Source organism: Cyrtonyx montezumae, unplaced genomic scaffold (genome assembly GCF_038088225.1).
Source record: "Cyrtonyx montezumae isolate F1298 unplaced genomic scaffold, pur_monq_1.0 scaffold_11, whole genome shotgun sequence".
Lineage (NCBI taxonomy): Eukaryota > Metazoa > Chordata > Aves > Galliformes > Odontophoridae > Cyrtonyx > Cyrtonyx montezumae.
In genome coordinates, this window is record NW_027071837.1 from 10,774,452 (window position 1) to 10,796,165 (window position 21,714).

Consider the following 21,714-nt stretch of genomic DNA (forward strand, 5'->3'; position numbering starts at 1 on the left):
AAATGCTATCCAGTCTGATTCCTTCTTTCTTTGTCAACAGAATGTACAACTCTTTAGTTCTCCCAGTGCTTTACATAAAGCAGGTTAGACCAGGACAGGAGAGAGAACTTCACCCTCAGAGAGGACTCTCAGCTTTCTGAGGGACATCTGTCTCTCACACTACACTCCTGCTTGCTTCTGGGAGTGAGACTAGAAGTCTGTGTCATGTTATGACCCCAGGTTCTGACTGAGACCCCTGGGGCCAGCTGGAACATATTTCTAGCTACTTTTGCAACAAGTTTCACAACTTCCCACTAAAACCCACTGAAAAATCCAGCGATTGTGTGGGTTAAATGCTCTTTGTCTTTACTGAGAGTAAACACTACATGAGCTCTCTCATGCAGTTCTGTATGCTGACACCATAACGGAGGACTCACCTAGAAGAGTTTCTCGTAGCACTTGTCACAGTGGACAATATCCCGGTGGATGAATATTTTGTCCAGAAGATCTCCCATTGCTTTGTGGCAAATTCCACACTGCCAAGGAGACAACAGGGTGGTTGAACAGTAGGCAGTGTGTCACGTGCTGCTGTTAGTGTGATGGGGGCAGATAAATGAAGTCATATAAATGGTCTCTGTTCTGTTTTTTACAGTGTGAAGGTGCCAAAGCAGTGACCTTTGAGACTAAACATCCTTAGAACAGACAATTGGCACTGCAGGCTTCCTTCACTCACACCCACAATTTCCACAGGCTCCACGTGTAAACTGTACAGTTTGAGAGATTCAGAAAGCCCCACACTGGGGAAAAAAAGGCCACAAAGCAGTAAGTCTAACAATGGGACATGAGGGAAGAGAGTGCTGCTATCTACTAGATGACAATTTATATGCATTTCTGGGAGATGAAAATCTTCTGGGGACACAACAAACATCTGGAGCAAAAAATGATGCAGTCACAGCGTGGATGCGAGCAGTTAGCCTATGTAAGTTAAACAGTGTTTCAGAATTTGCACCACCCCCTCACCACCCTATTTCACAGTGGCACAGGGAAGGCAGTCAGCAGTAAAGTTGGTTTGTTTGTTTACCCTGAAGCAGTATTCGTGGCAGTAGATGTTAAGGTGCTCTATTATGATCTTAGGGCAGTCTCGGATCTCACGGCTGCAGTAAGTGCAAGCAGGTTCACTGGACCTTTGAAGGAACAGAAAAGTGAATTCCTGCACCATGGTGCCTCTGTAACACAAGCAGTTTCTTTTCTCATCACTGGTAATGATGTTTCTTGACACCAGCACTGCTCCACACCAGATTCCTCCTTCTACATGTATCTGATGGCACCAGGTGACACTATGGAGGAACATGTGATAACCCAGGGATGCAGAGACAAGAACAGCAGGGCAGTACAGAGCTTTAAGTCAATGTCACTGTGTTTTCTGAAGATCATTTAAATTTCATGCTGTGATTTCACCAAACGCATACCAATACTCTAAAAGTGTTAGTCATTTCTATTCAACAGTGTACCACCAAAACTCACACACAGCCCCAAACTCTCCTACCTCTGCAGGGGAGCACTGGACACGTAGCTATGGTGGCTGAAGGTTCCCCTCTCCAAATTGGTCAAATCTGCAAGGCTACCACAGGAGACAGAAGAAAATGTCAGCACTTGGCAATTATACATGGGTAGAACACCACAGATGGAGTCATTAATGATTAAACTTTAAGTTCTAACTGCAGTTCCAGCTGCTTTCTCCTTGGAGGAAAGGATGGTCCTTCCAAGGTAAAACTGTCAGCATTGCTATCTCCATCTTTGCACTCACACTGCACGCTCTGTGAAGGGTTGGCTATATCTTGCTCCCAGCCCCATACCACTGCCATGTGTGGGCCAGACCCATAGTGCTGCTCCCAGAGGTCCAAGCAGATCTGCATAGAAAGGGTCCCTTCAAGGGCAGGCCAAAGGGGCAGCAAAGATCTAGGGGCCACAGCACCCATGTCAGAGCTGTGAGAAATGTGTCTGGCTGCCACTGACAACGCAGAGAGAGGCAGGATGTGGGCAGCATGGCTGGGAAACTGGGGAAGTACTCAGAAATGGGGCCTTCACGAGCCTGAGGGAGATGGCAGAAGCATAGAGGAGAGGGAAAGCTCCCTCCTCCAGACTGCTTTCAGCCACATGCTGCCTCCCACTTACTCCTTATCAGCCAGGAAAAGGCAAGAAACACATCCTTCCTCTCACCTAGTTGTGTTCCCTCTCCATCCCCCATTTGCTTGAGGTTTTTAGATGGTGCAGCAACATGCTTATCTTTGGCTGCTGAGATCTGCTTTTGCAGACCTACGGGAAAAGGCTGGAGATTTATGGAGTCTGTAATCAGCTCCCACAGCAATGTCAGCACAGCACTGGGGGAGGATAAATGCCAGCAGGGAGGCAGCAAACGTGGCATTAACTGGCTGCCACGTCAGTGTAAGCAGGGCATACCCAGAGCCACATTCTGCTCTCAGTCATATTGGTGTCTATCTGGAATGTTTTTACCTGTGAGCAGAATAAAAGAATGAAGATTTTCACCTCAGAGTGGCATCTTCTCATAGAAGACTCTGAGTGAGCTCCCACAAACCCCACATTTCCTCACCAATTCCAGACTTTTTGTTTCTGTGTGTAAATGTGCAATGAGGCCTGACAGTGGCAAATGTGCAGCCTGAGGAACTGCAGCGAAGTGTTTTTACTGTCATCTCTCACACAGGCTGACCTCACAAAGCACAGGAGTTTAACCCCTCCACAAGGACTTACAGGACACGGGTCCCCCGTCACTGCAATGGGACAAGGCAGCACAGTGCAGCGCTGTAGCGAGATCTCTCCAGGTCCCCAGAGCAGTACTGCTGTCTTAGTAAAACTCTTTGCCCACCCAATGTAATAATCCCTCCAGAGCTAATTAGCTCAGGCACAGTGCCATGCTGACACAGTGCTAATGGTTCCAGCTTGGGAGCTTGCTTGGTGCATGTTAGCTGGCAAAGTCATATGCTGATTGTTTTGCACTTTCATATAGACACATGACTGACTGTGTACTCTCCTCATACCTGCCATAGCGTGGGGAAGCTGATAACTCACTGCTGTTCACGTACTCCTTCACAAAGAGGACCCCTTTTCTAGGAATAGATGGAAGCAGAATGAGATGCATTTGCATTAGAAAAGGCTGAAACTAATGAGAGACAGCACAAGGGACCACATGTGTGCACTTGGACACGTACTGTGTGCATGAAAAAGGAGTGAGATGCTGTTGTTCTCAAATAAATACTGAATCTCAAGCATTCTTGCTAAATAACACCTAATATGCCCTCTAATTAACCCACCAAAACAAATCAAGTTAATTAGAAAGAATGGGATGGATAATATAACACTTTCATCCAGTTATCCTCTGTTTTGCAGGGATAAGTCCTTTTCAAATCATGTCAGGATTACGCACACAATAAGTATTTAGAGAGTTCATGGTTCTGTCCTTTAACATTAAAACCCTACTGGCACAGCAATACCTACACTGACTGTTTTGTCCCTGGAATATCTCTGGCGCTCTCATGCATTATAAATTGATACAGGTCTGTCTGTGGGATGGTGGTTTTTTTCGTACAAAGCTAACCTTTCTTGCATATTCCTCCCTCTTTAAAATTCTGATTTCAAAATGGCATGCCCCCATCTGTCTGTCTGTCTAGAGCTCTGTCACAGTTTGAGGGGAGACACTGTGCCCACCGGCTCTCTTCCCAGAGCCATGAAATGAACTAATCACGCTATTTCTCCATGGTTCATTTTCATCGCTGCCTTTAAGCTATGATTAATCCTCTCTTCTTATATGAGAAAACTAAACCGTGTCACAGCTACAGAAAGACAAGCTTTAAAGCGTTTCTTTTTTTTGTACTCAGCATAGACATTTTCCATGTGTATATGCGTTTCCACTATTTAGACAGGCACGGTGATAAGCATGCTGTAGCAAGGCTAGGAGGACCCAAATGTTGCCTATCAAAGCCTATGCTGACCTGTCACAATTTAAGCCCCTCTCTAAATTGAGTTAAACTGCAGCAGTTTCCATCTTTGAGATGGAGCATGTGGAAACTACAAATCCCAAAATCCTGAGCTATCTTCTTTAAAAAAAGACAGATCCTGCTGTTCAAGGCTCGACAGGATCTGATGCACTTGGCTCATTATGGACAAGGTAAAGAGCCTTCCTCTGCTTCTTCACGAGCACATGGCATGAGGAGCTCCATCATGTCCCTCCAGCTTACACTGTGTGTAAGAGGACTCGTGATTTTGCCAGACGTACAACTTAAGCTATAGGCTACATTCTAGTGTTTATAAAAAAGTGCCTGGAGAAAAGCAATCAGCACCTCTTTTTCTTTTGGGTGACTCTGGCCACCAGTGTCTGTATTCCTAACTAGAAGAAGCTGGGAAATATCCCATGGCCCAAAGAACAAGCAGCAAAGCATGGCTTACATTCACCAAACAGGATGGCTACATGTAAAACCTGCGTTACTGAAAGATCATGACCACTCTTTGCTCTTTACCCGGCAGTGCTGGAATCGGGCTGGTACCCAGAGGCTGCTGGGCTGTTGTATGGTAAGGTGGCAACTGGAGTGCAGATCCTCTCACTTGAGCTCGAAAGAAGCCTGGCAAGAGAGAGAATAGTCTGTGGGCACTGGAAACACAAGTCATAGCACAATCCAAACTGGCAGCCAAGAAAAGACCTACCACTGCTGTTAGAAAGGTAATTTGGAAAGGCAAAATCTCTTGACCACCCAGATTCATTTATCTTTACTGCGAATCAAAGAGGATCCTTCCTTTATATATACCTGCCACATATCAGCAATATACGGCAGCAATATATTGGCAGAAGTGATCTGGAGAAGCCTCATTTATAGGGCCATGGGAGAAGAGATCAAAAGATCTTCAAATGAGCACAGACCAGAATGCAGCCTGAAAGGAAGTGATTATAGAATGAAACTGCATATGGCTTGTTGCAGGAGAGGAGGAGAAGGGGGCATATCGGCCAAGGCACCTTGAATGGAAGCAACTGTAGAAGGAAACTGCATTTGGCGTAGTGCAGGAGAGGAGGAGAAGGGGGCATATTGACCAAGGTCCAATATAACAGTCCCCAGCTTAATCACGTCCAAAGCTATAGCAGAGGGAAGGTGGCAGATCAATGGCTACTAAAACATGTTCAGAAAAAAGCCATGCCTATCCACTCAGCAATGAGAGTTGTTAACTCTGCCTCAAAGGATAAAGCTGGTCTTGCCTAGAGCCAGACCTAAGCTATCAAAGGATCTCTTGCACGCAGAACACACTTCCCCTTTACAGATCCAACACTGAGACCCATGCCAGTGCCTCCACATAGTGTCAGGCTGCACACAGATGGACTGCTGCTGCCATGCAGGACTGCAGAAAGCTGAGTACAATATTCCACTATGGTATACCAGTATTCCAACAGCCTTGTTCTCTGACCAGTTCAGTCATTCAATCACTGGCTTTCTGGAGATAGTTACCTTCTTTCTTGATATTTCTCTTTGATTTTAGTGTTTTGGGTTTTTTTTAATCATCTCTGCCAAGGCTGATTTCTGGCCAAGGGAGCGTAGCCAGGAACCAGCCATTCAATCTCCTTTCACTCTGTTCTAGAACTCTCATAGAAAAATCTCAAGAGACCAGATACGTACGTAACACAGACCCTGTGCTGGGTAGCTTTTGACTAGGAGCTGTTTAAGGGAAGGTCTGCAACACATTTACTCCCTGGAAGTGATTCTTCTCTCTTTGCTTTGGCTTTGCTTCCTAGCTCCTGTTCCACAGCAGTTTCATGGAGATTCCATCACAACCATCAAAACTAGCCATTTACCTGGTGCTGTTACAGTTTAAGCTGTCCATGTAGAACGGCACCCTGTGGCTTCTCGGGGAAATGGACATGGTGGTATCTCTGGGAAGGGAGTGGTGGCTACGAAAGGAAGTGATACAATCTCAAGCAATGAACTTGAGCACGTGAGCGATTCTTACAAGTGGCAAGAATCTTGGCTGAATGTCTCTCCTCTTGGCAGTGAAATTACTCACACAGCACAGCCATCCACACAAACAGCAACTTGCTGAGAGTGCTTAGACCCAGAGAATTAAGAAGAAATGGGTCAGGATGCTCCAGATATGGAATAAATCTAGCAGTGGAATGTTTTTTAGTCTAGATCCCACCTTTTGACTCCTTACCTTGTAGTTATAAGGTTATATTCACAGTGCCCCCTGGCACTACCACTGTCATATCTGCTGCTTCTAGGGCTGCTTCTCCCATCATAAACTCTCCCTTCAAAATCCAAGATAGGTCTGGCAAGGAAGCACAAGGCTCTAATTACATTATACCAGGAACCACTGGAATCCCGACGCTGGCTATCTAGTATTTTGTCTCAGCAGTTTCTCCTTTTGCTCTGTGTGCTTCAGCCATGCTGGTTTTGTAGCTGCAGTGTGCATACAAAGCTCTGAGGCTAGGAAAACTGATTCAGAATCTAATGATAGTGAATAAAGCTGAAGCAGTTCATAAATGGATGTGCTGTGAATATTCTTTCCTCTCCTAATGCTCTCCAAAACTACCATCTGCAAATGTGAACTGCTGACCAGCTGGCCCATCTGGCTATCAGACCTGCACATTTTCATTTCTCCAAGACAGAACTTATTATCAGAACAGCTACACTCTTTCAATGGCAAAAAGTGAGCTTATCGCTTATGGTCATTCTTATCTTACAAGTGCTTTAGGGTACAGATTATGTTTATATTGTGTATTAGCACTCTGATCCTGATTAATGCTTCAGGCAACCATGTAATTTAAACAATACTGAAAACCACTGAAAAATCAATGCAGTATAAAAGAGAAAAAGAGACACAAGCTAAGCTTATAATGAGAAAAATCCTGCTCTGGGCAAGACACACACTCAGTCTGTGATATAAACCCCAAGGCAGGAAGAAAGTGAGTGTGTACTACACTGCAGAAAGACATGTTAGCATCATGAAGTGCCACAGGGTGATGACTGGCTATAAAGTACAACAGAAGTCTACCCCAGTTGTTCTAGTCCTAGTCCACAAATGCCTCCAAATGCAAACAAGCCTTCTTACACCAGCTCTCTGAAAAATGCTGAAAGATCACTTTAAGATCACACACGTTTATATGATAGTTCTGAAGTGTACAGCTTGTCATGTGCTTGTGTCATTGAGTGCCATGAGAAATCAAAACCAGATCGTTCTTGTGTCTTTGCAGTTACAGAGGAAAAACAGATGTGATCACTAAACATCTATCAGGTGTCTGGGCACTACAAACGTGGTCCGAACACAATCTGCTAAGAATTCTCCAGTGTTACAGAATGCTCATTAGCCCAGCTCTTATCTCCAGCCCTTCAGATCCAAGAATGAGCTTTGTTGCACATGCTGTGGGACATGGCCGTACTGTTGGTCCCTCTGAGAACAATATCCTGTTCTCACTTCTGCAATTGCAGTAATCATACAGTCTAAGTCAGAGCTCCTGTCGAACAATTGTGTCAGCAGCTTTCACTGTCTCCACATCCCTGCCCCAAACCCTTACCTTCTGGTGCTGAATCCTTGGCTGTCTACATAGGATGGTATCCTATGGCTGGCTGCTGACACACTGGTGTGAAAAAGCTGGTGGTCCACGTGCAGTGGCATGGGATGCTGAGTCTCATATGCACCAAGAGTACTCTCTTTTGGGCTGAAGTTAGACCTGCTAAAGAATTAAGGCTAATTTGACCATAAAGCCAATGATTATTTGCTATGACCAGCTCACAAGTACTCAAATGCTTCCCTGCTGGCAATAAGGAAAACCTGGGACAATACACTGCTGATAAGCTCTTAAGACTAGGAGAATGGCAGAGGTCTGTACTATTTTCCCTCTCTAAATGAGCTGAATTCCAGCTGCAAGATTCAGCAGTGCTCTAAGCTAAATTGATACCCCAAATTAAAATTTAACAAGCGTATTTGGGTGAAATCCTAGACTTAATATTCCCTTTGCCAGTATCATTGGATTAGTGTACACTGGAGGAGCAATTTACATAGGTTTGGGACTTCAGCCAGGCTACATCACAAAGCAAAATGGAAGATGATGAGGATTTGAAAGCAAGTTATGGGCTCCCAAGGGGATTGTCTCAATGTACCTGGCTGCCATTGGGCTGGGCTCGTCATGTCTCCAGGCTCCTGGGCTCTCATGTTGGCTATCTGTGCTGGGAAGGGGCTGTTCTTCATAATCAGGAGTGGATCTGCTTAGAGAGGAACAAAGCCTGTCAGCAGTTTAAGCACTTGAGCCTATACCTGTCCACTATGAATAAACACACTATTAGCATGATTATTTTGATTTCCAAATTCTGCTCCCCCCATTTTCACTGGCCAAAAATGAAACATTTGTTACACCTTCAAACAAGGAGTTAGGAGAACACAAGATGTGCAAGGCAGCAGTGAAGACAGGCTTGATTTCCTAGCTGCATACCTTTCCCAGCATGGGTTGGATTCATTTCCACTTTGGGTCTCTGGAGCAATGGTGCTGCTTTCTCTAGGTAGGGAGCTGGACCTGCCAAGACAGAAGACCATTACAGTTTGCAGAAGTGCCACTGAGCACATAATTACTGTAGGATGTAGTTGTAATCTCTGGTGAATCTCCTGCCTCTAGAAAAGTATACTGTCACTGCATGGAAAGATGTCACATAATTCAATGCCAAATAAAGTTATGATGGAAAGAAAAAAGGAGGAAAATACACATTTCTTCAGAAGTAAGGCAAAAAGGACAGAAAAATGCAGCTTGTGATGAACATCAGTTATTTGTTTAGTCTTTCCAAAAGTGACAGTTAATTCACATAACTATGAGCATTATGGCTTATCCAGTACTTCTGTGCTGGATTTCATACTGCTAAAAGCATGAGCTGTGGCATTGGGGTACCATTTCAGAATCATATGCAGTATCCTTTCCGCATCCATTGCAGAACAACCCTGAATTTGCACATCTACACTGATCTCAGGAGAAGTTTGTTCACATTTTGTGACTGTTTTTGTGTATTTAGGCATGCTAACCCCCCTAGGAATATTGATACACTGCAGAAAGTTCTCAAACTAGCACATATTCCTGCATCAAAACTGCAGTTAATTAGACTAAAATTAATTCTTAACATGCTTTCAAAAGATCCTATCTTGAAACATTACAACTAATGAAAGAAAAGACGGACTTTGTCTTGTATTTGCTATTGGTTGAGGGCTTCCCTTCACCAGCATCAGTTCAATCCCTGCAATTTCACCAAATCAATAAGCAAAAAATAAAAAGATCAAAAAAAAAAAAAAAAAAAGGATCAGTCACCCAAGTGAAAGCAAGATCAATTTCATTTGATCATTTTATAACAAAAGTATATATCTTAATTCTTACTTCCAGCTAAACATGCTCACTGAACTTTAGATTCCCTTTCAGGCTGGGATGTTCTGAGTAAGTACTTTGAGAAGACTTTGTCCAGAATCTCAGAATAAAAATCAATTTACTGAGCCATAAAGTCTGTCAGCATGCGTGGTCCCAGCTTGTGGCAAATGCAAAGCAGTTTGCTTTCACTTAGCCCACAAGTGAGAGGGTTCATCCAACTCACACTACCTTGTCTTTGCTGCAGGCTAAGGAAGTACAGGGAAAGGTATGGTGATACAGGGGGATGTACAGGAATGTGTACAGCCCCTTGGTAAAATGTCCTGTACTTGCTTGAGACTAAATGTTTAACAAAAACAACAGCTGGCAACAGAAAAGAGCAGGAGACAACTCCCAAGTCTTTCAGTGACAGTCATGACTGCTGCCTTGGTGAGTCCAATGCAAACACACTGTGCCTGGAAGCACCAGGATTTGGTAAGCTTGAGGGCTTGCCCATAGGAAGTCCATAGACTGGGGAAGGCATGCAGCAAGTAAGGGATTGTCTGAGCTTTTTCCACTCAGGCTGATTTGTTGGGAGGCACTTGAGAGAAAGTTTTCCTATCTCATTTCTTCAGCAGTCTAACTTCTGCTCACATCACTGGGGACTGCTCCTTCTGCTTCTCTCTCTGCATGATGAAGAACTACCATTTGGAGTATCTGTGGAACATCCACAATAGCTCCATTTGCTGGAATGACCCAGCAGGATGGAAAGACACCAGTATCATTGCTCTCTCCTTGCCTGTTTTTCCTCCACTGGCTCTTCCTAAGCTCCCCCCTCCACACTCCGCTGTCCCACCACTCACTGTGCATCTCCATGCACTCATGAAGAAAATCCAAGATTGAAGACTCCTGATCTCAAATGCAGCATCCTCAGTCCCTCCTCCAAAACTACCTGCACTAAAGAAATGCCCCACATTCTTCATCAGAAAAAGAATTCTATCATTTCTCTTGCCTTCTTGAAGCAAATTCTTCATTCTGCACATAGGATGATACTCCTGTATTATTGTCTATGCCACCTCTGGTGCTGTCCTTGGAGTATGGCGTGGACCTGGGGGAGAAAAGCACTCTAGTTTACAAGTTCATTTGGAGATAGATTGCTCACTGAGAGACATACACAAAGAAGCACAATTCTACCAAGAGCCTCAACACTTCTTATTTACAAAATACAGACAGAAGTAATCAGTCCACAAAGTCCTTCCATTTGGCCTTTTATCTACACACTATTTTGCACAAGGAAAGCCACAGATCAGTGGAAAAAAAAAATGGTTCCAGGGTGGCCAGAGTACAGCCTGAGATCTCTGACACTGCCTGGATAAGGTTGGAAATGTATCCCAGCACTACCACAGAGACAATTTATTGGCCTGTGTCTCTGCTTCTAAATTTAAGGTCTAGGTAGCAGGTCCTAGGAGTCCAGCTGGACAATGTGATACCTCCTGCTAATCAGGATGATTTCTCCCAGGATTTCATATAAAACCACAGTAGAACTGCATCAGGAACAGTATAGGAGCTTGAAATAAGATTTTTATCATTATGTGTAAGTGGGAAAAGACACACAAGGAGCTAACTCTAGCCCTACAGGAAAAGGAGAGATGGATGGTGAATAATTCCTCACACTGCCATATTCAGGTCATGGTCAGCATGTTTGTTTGACCTGGGAGGCTCTGGGTGGACATCAGGAGGTTCTTGCCCCTTCTCAGCACGGTGGCTTGAGTCAGAAAACCTAAAATAAAAAGATATGCTTAACACAGTAGAGAAAAAGCAGGCTTCAGGTGGATAGACATCCATTCTCTAGACAGGAGACATAAGGCATGGAACAGGAGATACTGTTTACTTGGCCAACATGATCCCAAACTGCCCTGAGGTCAAATCTGGTGGAAATCATGTATGCAAACCCCATTCTAACTAACAGAAGCACAGCTAGAGGCCTTTCAGCTGAGGCTGTCACAAAAGAAAAACATTTGGTCCAGGAGAAAGCACTCAGATCAGAATTCCTGACAGACTGACAAATCATTCTAACACCTTGATACCCTCATGCATGATTTTGTAGCATTCGTAATTGTTGGACTGTACTTGCTGAGATTTATGGGCAGCAAAAGCTACTGTCTGCCCCTGTAGTACCAAAGGTGTCATGTCAATGGACAGATGACACATACTGTCAGTGCAGGAATTAGCTCTTGGGCTTTACACACACACAGTATTCAGTTGGTGTTTCCCAAAAACATGGGTGAGACTGCCTGCTGTAATGTGACATTAGAAAGTCCCTACTCCTGGTTTCAAGGCAGAAGAGTTCTGTGGTCTTAAGCTACACTGAGAACAGAGTAAGATAAAGAACTGTGAAGTGAACATACTTTAGGTTAGCTCTAGAAATCACTTACCCTCCTTGGACCATCTCTAGTTTATGGTCATGCGAGGCCAACGTGCTCTCATGTTCCCTGTTTGTTTGGGTGTTCCCCTCTTTGAAATCTTGGAAGGACCTGATCAAAGAAAAGGAAATTTCATGGCTGTCAAGCAGAGACATCTACTTAGTCCAGTGCACAATGGACAGTAAAAAAAAGAAGTCACAAGGCTTTGGTGGAAGCTAAGCTGTGACAAGTACAATGAAGCACTGCCTTCAGCAAGCTTAACTGTTTGAAATTCAACAGATGGGTCAAGCAGCAACGTTTTCATGGCCTGAAATTAGCTCTCTAAGATACCAGTCCTATTTGTGTTATATCTAGACAAACATGCTGCTCTTCAGCATGAAAGTAGATCTACAAGGTATCAGATTATTTATGGTGACTCTATCATGTCAAGGCTGTGTATGTCAGGGCAGGCATCACGTCTGATGGAATACCTGACAATACCTGAGGATCAGTTTGAGATGTTCCTCCCTGTCCAGTATTCCGAAAGTTTCCTTGTAGCCAGATACACTCATTTGGAGTCCTTAACGATATCACTCAACATAGTTTCATCTCCACTTGCCTTTCTAGTTCAACCTTCCTTTTCTCAAGATCCATGGAGAACTTTCTTTGGAATCTTTGGAATATAGCTGCTGCTGTCTCTCAGAAAAGAGTTGGACCTACTGGAGAAGCCTGACCTCAGTCATGCCACCAAGAGAGTACTACATTGAGGAGAACTGTGGTGCATTCCTAGTTCTGCTGCTAATTTAGGATGCAATTCAGCCATTCCACACAGTTGGCATTTGAAACAGGCATTCAACAGAAATGTCTGAAAGGGGTGAAATAGAATTATTAAACATTTCCAGAACTTCTTTCTATCCAGTGGCAACAGAGGTAGTCTGAAGAACTGCTTCCAATAAAAACTTCTCTTTTCCCATTCCTCCCTCACTGTCAGTCTTTTGGCACTACACTTTTCAATTCACTGAATTTCTGTTTCCTCGTCCAGTGGGATAGTAACCCCTCTAGAGGAGAGCTGTGGCTGATACCCTAGGGTTTTATGGCATACAATGCTGTCACAGTGATGATGATAACGGTGTGCACTGTGACCTGCTCTAAGTACCTCATCCCCAGCTGTCCAGCCACCTCAGCTCACATAAGGCTTTGCACCCAGGGCTTCCCAGTGCAGAAAACAAGGGAGAAGTGGGTGATGTACACTCACATCCCAAGTCTGGGTTAGGATGTGGCAGATATCCTGCCAGGAAGAACTTGGGAAACGTTAAATGCATTTGCTCTGTGACTTGAGATATGACATTTGTTATTATGATGGATATTAGACTGAGGAAAAGTTTATAAATTCTTGGACAAATAGCCCTTATTATGCTGGGGTTTCCAAGGTTTCCAACAGTGAGAAAGAACATTAGCAAACAGAGGCTTAGCACTCCAGGTCCTTACGTCGCATCTTTCCAGTCAGGCTTGCTGTATGCTGGGACTGTGGGGTTCATGAATCTGCTCTCCTGAGTGCTACTTCTCTCCTCATAGCTCAGGAAAGATCTGGCAAGCAAAGAAAGGTTCATTATTTCTTTAGCAACTGGCATATAAATAATCACACTAGTGAGTGTAATCTACTCACAATGCAATGCTCCTGCCAAGCTGTACCATTCACTGCCTTGCACCAGGGTCTCTCTCTAGGGACCATAATTAGTTGCATTTCAGTGTACTTCTCCTATTTCAGTGCCTTTCAGCTCCCTTGCTGCTGCTTCAGCATCACTTAGCAGTCCACCATTATTAGCAAATGAGAAGGCTGTGACTAAACCCCCCCAAGAACAGGTGCATCAAAAGGAGAAAAAAGGTGGAGTGCTTTTTTTTGTATCTAAGAAGATAGCAACACTTTTTTTTTTTAATGTTGCATGATGCACTGTAGACCTCAGCACAGACCCCTTTATTCTTGGGACAAGCTGTAAAAAGAAGCCTCTTTCTATGCTTCTATTTCTTTAATCTTCACTATTATTCATACACTCACTAAATTTATCCCATTCTAACCTTTTAAATGAATATTCTGTGTCCTCAAGGTGTGCAGGGGCTCCCTCAGTGGGAGGAGAAGGGACACCAGACTGCAAAACAGACCTGTGAAATAAAAAAGAAAAAACAGAAAAAAATCAACAGCTTGATGGCCTGACAAAGGCTGTTAAAGTGCTTCAAGGGGCACTCTCGGGCATACTGTATGGAGGGGCACTCTGTATGAAGTAACACCACACTTCATGTGACACCAGAAAACAGAAAGCAATTTTCTCCAAGAACTGCTTTTCCTCCAGGTAGAAATACTATCTCTAATAAAGAAGAATAGAAGCTATAAATGGAACTAATACAGTTACTCAGCCTCAGTTCACACACACCCTAGCCGTATACATCAGTTTTCTGTCCTGTCACAGGATCATGCAGCTGGGACAAAGCACAACGCAGATGTCTTTGGGAAAGATGTTCCTATGTTACTAGCAGCAGCTCTAGGTCTTGCATTTTTCACCATCCTACTGGGAGCCTTGTGATCCTCTTCACATGAAGCATGGAAGCTGGAGGACAACACTTGCTCGCCTCAGTTTCTTTTGTAAGCCAGTATATGGAGTTAAGTTCCAGAACAACCTATTAGAATCACAGAATGGCTTGGATTGGAAAGAACCTCAAACAACATCTAATTCCAACCTCTCTGCTGTGGCAGAGTTGCCAACCACTAGATCAGACTGCACAGGAACCCATCCAACCTGGTCTTGAATTCCTCCAGAAATGAAGCATCCATGACTATTCTGGGAAGCCTGTACCAGTGCCTCACTACCCTCTGAATAAAGAATTTCTTCCTAACATCTAATCTAAACCCCCTCTCTGTCAGTTTAAATCCATTTCCCTTTGTCCTATCACTATCTGCCTGCATAAAAAGTCAGTCATCTTCCTGCTTCTAAGCTCCCAAGATCCTTCTCTTCTCCAAGCTAAACATTCCCAGGTCCCTCGATCTTTCATCAAAAGGGTGTTGCTCCAGCCTTCGTAAGAATAAGAGAGGAAAGCAGCTTCAGGCAGATTAGTGTACTTGGTGTCAACAGCAGTAATTCTGTCTGCCTCTGCACCTCTGACACTGTCAGAAAAGCAAGCATGCTCTAAAAATGCATGTGGAATAGAGGTGTTTTTGAGATGGATGTTAAAAGCAATGACAATGCTGCCGTATCTGCTCCTTAGCTTACCTGGTAGGAAAAAATTTGATGTGAAACAGTGAACAGACAGAATGCAGTTCCCACTGTTTATCTATGAAGGATTTTCTGGCTCTCTTAGTTTTGTTGCACATTTTGGACTCTACTTCCAACTCTACTTGCAGACACACAATTTCTTCTTCCTCCAGAACCTACCTGCTACTAGCAGCAGCACTGTGAGTACCAGAATCAGGCTCTGACCTTGCAGGTTCAGACTTTGCATCATCCAAGTGGGGAGAGGACTCATACTGCTGGTGCGGCTTGTCTACAGCATCTGCAGATCTGTCCCTGTAACCAGATTTGGACCTGGTAAGAAAGGGGGATTCATGGGTCACAGACTAAAGCTTAGCAGGCTGGAAAATGGAGCAAGAAGTGAAAGCAAACACGAAGTTTGCTAGTATCAAATAATTCCCTTTCTACTTCCTTCTGAGCTCCATAACTTCCTTGCTGCAGATCTGAAGGGCAGAGACAGAAATCCAACCATCTCAGTGTAGTTCAAGGAAAGAATCTGAAAGATCACAGATTAAGCTGGTGGATCAGGTTCACTTCCATTTTAAAGTGTATACAAGCACCTAGAACACATTTTTTAGGGAAGTATTACATCAGGAAAAGACCATTTCCACTTAAAACCAAGTAAAACATGCATTTTACACTGCTAATCAGCTTTACACTTACTTTGGTAGGTAAAATCCATTGCTGGCTTCTGTATGTTCAGAATAACTGAAAAGGAGAGAAAGCAACTTTAGAAAGCATCCTTGTTTTGATTTGGGTAACAATCTGCAATTATTTTCTTATGCATTTGAAAAAGGAAAGAGAATAAAATCCCTAAGACTTCCCAGAGATAGTGCTAAGTGTATTTCTGCAGGTAAAATGGCCAAAAACTTAGGGGAAATTAATTGTGTAAGGAGCATAAAAAATCATCAACGTGACAGATGCTAGTGGTATGGAGTCATCTAGAATTTCAAGCCAGGACTCTTCCAAAATCAGTGGGATATCCTGCAGGCCACAGCTGCAACACAGGCATTTCTATTTTCACACACAGAAGGGAAGGAACAGCCCTTATGTCCTCTGGCTTCCCTCAAGGGAGCTGACAAAATAGAGAACTAAAGGTGCCTGATCCTAAAGAGAGTCTCTCTGTTTTCTTGTTTTGTGGGCAGTGGTGAAGCAGATGGGTGAACAGCTCTTAGTCAGCTCCTCCTCTGAAAGCCATGGTGATAGCCACTTTCCTCCTTCCATTCCACTTTCTCAGGCTGGACAGAAACACAGCTCTTTGCATTTGCAACCTTTTTAATTTGAGAATCAAATTTGTATTTTTCCTCCCTCCACTGGAAGTGCAGGCTCTCTAGGAAAGCTGTAAAATAAGCTGTTTCATTCTGCCATAGAACAGGAAGGAATTGGGTTGTTTCAGTCACATACAGTGGATGCCTGAGAAGTACCTTTATACTTGCACTGATTTCTGGATCAAATTAAAGCAGTGTTTCCTAGAGATGAAGACGACCTTCCAGGTCCAAGACATTGTGGTGTACAGCAGCAGCACAGAACCTCAGCAAAGGGGCTCCACTGGATAACAGCTACTTTTGATGCCAGAAATCCTGATGCCCACAGGAGGGGCCAGGATTCTGCCAAGGATGGGTCCCAGTAGGATAGGAACAAGTTATTTTCATGCTTGCAAAAGGCAAGCAGGGCAGTGACAGTGGACTACACTCAGAGACAACAACTGTACCTGTAATTATGGGATCTTACAACTAGTTTTCATAACACCTTAGAGTCAGGACACAATTGTTCCTAGTCACTGAACCTTTTGCCAGGTTTTAGGAGGAAATGACTTTAGAGGAAATGACAGTTTCTTTCCTTTTTCTTTTTTAGAAGGAGTCTCTTGTTGTAAAAGTAAGTAGATAGGTAGAGGCCTAGAGTGAAGCTCTCTATACTGTAAAAAAAAATATTGAATTAGTTCACATTTGGGAATAAATCCAGAAAAATGCAGAAATGACCCAGAAATTATATTTCCCTTGCATAACAGAAGCTAAACTAAAAACTGAAAAAATACCAAACAATTGTCTGTAAAATGATTACGTTCTCATTTTTAACTCACTTCTCAAATAAAATTTTAGATAAACTACTGCAGTTCTGCAAAGCACAGACCGAACTGTGCTTTTCCATCAGTAAATATCCATTCAGAGTTTCCAGACAGCTGAAGTGGAGTGGTTTATTATCTACACAATGCTGAAGTCAATAAAGGAATTTCACACTAACTTTACCTTCCATTGGTGGGAACCTCAGTTGCTCTAGGTTTATCCCATGAGAATGGCTCAGACTTTTCCTTAAGATGTTTGTCACTAGAAAAAGAAAAATGCCAGTGAGGTATGACATGCACCTCATGTTATACGGCCATAGGAAAGCCTACTAACATTTAGTTAGGACAAGCACAAAATGGGGCTAGCCCAATACAGCAGGACACTGAGAACCTACCTTTTATGTGCTGTGGACCTGACTGGAGCTGATGGGTTACTTAGAGAGAGGTGCTGCTCTCTGGAGTGAGGAACTGATAAATCCTTTGCTCAGATAAAAGTACCCTACAACAGATGCTCTCTGTTCTTGGGCCAGTGAGGTCTTCCTGCAGGGTCCACCAGCTGCACCTCTTTGTCCCCAGCTACACCCATCATTCACTCCCCAGACCTGTCAAGCTGTGCATGTTTCCCCCTCTGCCAATTATTTTCTCTCCAGTTTTAGGTGGCTTAAGTAATGAGGAATCCTCTAATTTCTCTGGGAGACTGGCACACAATTAGGAGCAGCTATGTGACCCAAATGACCCTAAGCACAATGAGTGCATTGTAATCAGGCTGTCCCTGCAATGACATACAGGATATATTTATGGGTCTCAGCTGAATGATCAAGACAGAAGTCCAGACTCTACCTTTTATTGAGCATGCTACACTCTTTTTCACCTAGATATAAAGTTGGGAAGATTACTAGCTTTATCTTCACTGATAGGAATAGAAAGTGAACAGCAATTAACTGTGTATGCTGCGCAAATTCATTTGGTAGATCCAAGCTTTCTACAGCAGTTTAAGCAGAACAGGGAAGGGCCAGGCCAATCAACACAGACAAAAATTTAGTGTGACAACACTGAGAACAAGAAGAACCATGCTAATATGGGATATATCTCAGAAACACCCCTCTTGCTCTTCCTCAGAAGGGAACTACCTCATTTTCAAAGGAAATGGGGCAAACAAATGACACCACATAGGATGCTGTCTTCTTCTCAAAGTACATCTGAATGTAGGCCAAGCCAGCAGCCAGTTTGTAGTGTGTCTGCTGTATGTGATACTTTCCACCTAGAGCTAGGCTGTGTTCATCTGTCACTGCTTTCCTTTGGAGGTCCTCTCAGACTTCTCTGCCATGTTGCCATTATGATAATCAGAGTAAATGTCCTAATATGTGCATTTATGTGCATAGTATCAGAGCTCTGCCCCTTAACATGTCCATCACTTGTATCCATGCCTTCCAGGTTTGTTGTTTTTTTTTTTTTACTCTCCTCAATATTACAGAGCTTTTTGCATCTTCCCATTCTTCAGTCACCCCTGCATACTTTCAACAAGGTGCAGAGGACCAGAACCAGTGTTAGAAGTCACCAGTGACACAACGACCCAACCCTTGCAGGTAGAAGAAACTCCAAAGAGGATGGCAGTGCAAGGACAACTGGAACAGTAACAAATGTGTGAAGTAGATTTTTCAGGGACTGAGCCATAGAGGAAAACCCTTGGGGGAGGTGGAGGAGGAACAGAAAAAAAAACTGTCAAGTTGCAGCCTAGCCAGTAGATGATGCTCTTGGAGAGCAGCCCAGGACCATGACTGGAGAGATCCCATCTGTTTAAGACCACTAGCAGGTACATTGCATTTCTAAGCAAAAAAATCAGGGTTATGCATTATGTTTGGTAGCATAGATCAGCCTTTCTCAACTTCTTACCCATCCCCATGCTGTGGCACAGTTTCCAGTGAGGAGTTCCCATTAGGAGCTTGTCTGTTTTCACCATTTCTGCAAGCAAAACAGCAAAAACAAAAAGGTAGGGAGATGTGGGAACAGGAAGTGAGGCGTAGGAACTTCACAGCACAGTGTTTGTTGGAAGTGTGATAAGGACAGCTTTTGTATGGGTATGTTTCCTCCCAGGTTGTTGATGCTTTTGTAACATGCTGTCTTAGAGTTCCCATGATACAGGATTTCAGAATGCGCTATGTCCAGATCACACACACCTGGGAAAATAAACCAAGCAGAAACAATCTCTCCAGGGCAGCAAGCCCCTTGCTATCATTAGTGGAGCTTCAGGAAGATTCAGAACCAGCAGACCTACCTGATTTCAGTATATGTGGAAATTTTCTCTGAAGTTTCCCTTGAGTTTGTGGTTGTTTGGCTCTTACTGCCTATTTCAGTGCTGCAAGAGAAAACAAGGAAAATGGTATCTTTCCCAAATAAATCAGCTCCCCCTTGCAGCTGGACAAAATTATCCTGTGCCAAAATGTTCCCTTCAACAAATAAGTAAAATTTAAAACAAACATCGCTGCTTTCAGTACATTCACTTCAGAAGTAGTCTTATCAGAAGCAATGTTGAAATTAAAAGCACCAATCATGAATATCCACAGTCTGCCAATGATACACAAGGAAAAAAAGATAAAACAACAAGGTCAGTGACCAGTGCAGTTTGTAGTACTTTAAAAAAATATTTCAACATCTGTTTTATTCTATAGTCATGAATTCAATCAAACAAAGTTGAAGGCAACTGAAAATTATTCCACCACACATGAGAGCAAGAAAGAGTTTGGTAGTTCTTTTCCTCAGGTTTTGAGCACTTACATCAAAATGTCAGATTCTTTTGAGACACAGCACGGATTTCAGACAGAAAACCTTTGTATATTCACACAGCTGTTTTAAAAGTCTTCCATGAACAAGGAGGACAAATTAGCTTCATTTCACCTCTAAAGGTGTGACAACAGACGTCACTGACTGCAAGCCACGTGTGTGCTGATACAGCACCAAAAGATGTCCGAGGCACCTGGCTGTGCTGTAACACTCACCTGGTGGGTGACACTGCTGCTGGTTTTGGTGCATTCCAGGAAGGCCCAGACGTGGGTTTTTTTAGCCCATTGGTACTGACAGAACAAAAACAAACAAATAAACCCCACAAGTAACAAAGCATTAAAAAGAGAATATCTTTCAGTTGCCATCCTGCTTGCTGGTGTCTGACTCCCAGGTAAAGGCCAAACCCTGCTGTGCCAGGACTCACACACAGCTGTCCCTGAGCACTGACATGAAACGTATTTGCCATTTTGCTGAAACGTTCAATCTATCTGACTTCTCCTGTCAAGCACAGTTGGGGCTATTTCTGTCCCCAGTATTTGAGCCTGAACCAAAAAACAATTTTCACAAAAGTATAGGTTAAAGCTCAGTGCATTTACAAAACTGCTTTTACTCTCCGTATGTGTATAAATGTGAGGAAGGTGGGGTAAGTGCATGGTATCCCTGCCTCAAACCACAGTGGCACAAAATTGCCACCAAAATTAATTTCTTTTCTGAAAGAGTGGTCAGGCACTGGAATGGCCTGCCTAGGGAGGTGGTTGAGGCACCATCCCTAGCGCTGTTCAAGAAGCGTTTAGATGAGGTGCTAAAGGACTTAATTTAGTAGTTGGGTAGAGATAGTGATAGGAGGATGGTTGGACTAGATGATCTTATAGGTCCTTTCCAACCTTATGAACTTATGAGGCAGCTCCTTCACCCAGAAAACAAAACACTACTGGCTGAAAGGCCTCATCTACTGGACTTCCTGCTGGACCCACTAAGGACCAGAGTGGCAGAGAAGCTAATAATGGTGCCGCTTTGCTTCAAGCCACCCTTCACAGCATGAATTAAGAAGAAAGCTTAATCCCAAATGAAATGAACCTGCTCGAAAACAGATTTTTTTTTTCCTAGACAAACGTTTCCACCTACATATGGGTCTCAGCCCCATACATCAGTGGTTTTCCTAGTAAAGACTAGGAGAGAACATCACTGTTGCTTCTTTGCATCAAAGAGAGCTTATTCCCAGGTTTTTCATGCCACTGCAGGAATGTTTCAGTCTGTCTGCCAGAGCTCCACAGTGGCCTGTGGTAGGGGCTGGAAGCTTAAAATGAGGCTAACTTTTACTATGAAAGCAAAGATCAATTTAAAGATAATGAACTTTTCAAACCTCCCAGGTTGCACCTATCTGTTGCGATCAACGTAGAATAATTAAATTTAAAATCTAACAAAAGCAGAGAGCTGGCTCAGGGGACTGGAAATAATGAGATATTGAGTACTTCATGTCTAGTTGATAGGGTCAGTCCACACAGCCAAGTCTGCTAGTACAAGAGAATCATTACTATCTGATGGCTCTTTGATGGGTAGGTGAGCCCATCTAAACTTGCCCTGACTCTCTCTGTGCCTTGTCTCTCCAGAACTGCTGCCAGGATTATTCCTGTGGCATATGAACACCTCATGAAGACAGAGCTGATTATGCTGTGGTGTGTGATCAGGAGAGGATCTCATCAGCAAGTTTATTTTGTGCAACACACTAGAGCTGACTTGTAGGTAAATGCAGTCTGTCACTCTCCAGGGCTGCCAGCTGCACACTTTCTACTATCCTGTAGCTGTTCTTGCCTATTTACCTCACAAAGTTAGTTAATC

The 21,714-nt window shown here is 43.5% G+C and overlaps 1 protein-coding gene across 1 annotated transcript in view; it reads right to left on the bottom strand.

Moving 5' to 3' along the window:
* Positions 1-21,714, bottom strand: part of ZNF185 (zinc finger protein 185 with LIM domain) — a 46,389-nt gene that overhangs the window by 1,353 nt on the left and 23,322 nt on the right. The window contains exons 12-32 of the mRNA XM_065729535.1: positions 20,091-20,165; positions 19,370-19,450; positions 18,988-19,056; positions 17,279-17,356; positions 15,696-15,740; positions 15,177-15,326; positions 13,828-13,911; positions 13,240-13,338; positions 11,785-11,883; positions 11,022-11,129; positions 10,362-10,457; positions 8,462-8,542; positions 8,133-8,234; positions 7,547-7,705; positions 6,187-6,300; positions 5,831-5,926; positions 4,512-4,613; positions 3,036-3,104; positions 1,526-1,600; positions 1,061-1,163; positions 417-515 (exon numbers count right to left, since the gene is read on the bottom strand). Of these exons, the coding sequence (XP_065585607.1) occupies positions 417-515; positions 1,061-1,163; positions 1,526-1,600; positions 3,036-3,104; positions 4,512-4,613; positions 5,831-5,926; positions 6,187-6,300; positions 7,547-7,705; positions 8,133-8,234; positions 8,462-8,542; positions 10,362-10,457; positions 11,022-11,129; positions 11,785-11,883; positions 13,240-13,338; positions 13,828-13,911; positions 15,177-15,326; positions 15,696-15,740; positions 17,279-17,356; positions 18,988-19,056; positions 19,370-19,450; positions 20,091-20,165 (1,984 nt within the window). The remainder of the gene's footprint in view (positions 1-416; positions 516-1,060; positions 1,164-1,525; positions 1,601-3,035; positions 3,105-4,511; positions 4,614-5,830; positions 5,927-6,186; positions 6,301-7,546; positions 7,706-8,132; positions 8,235-8,461; positions 8,543-10,361; positions 10,458-11,021; positions 11,130-11,784; positions 11,884-13,239; positions 13,339-13,827; positions 13,912-15,176; positions 15,327-15,695; positions 15,741-17,278; positions 17,357-18,987; positions 19,057-19,369; positions 19,451-20,090; positions 20,166-21,714) is intronic.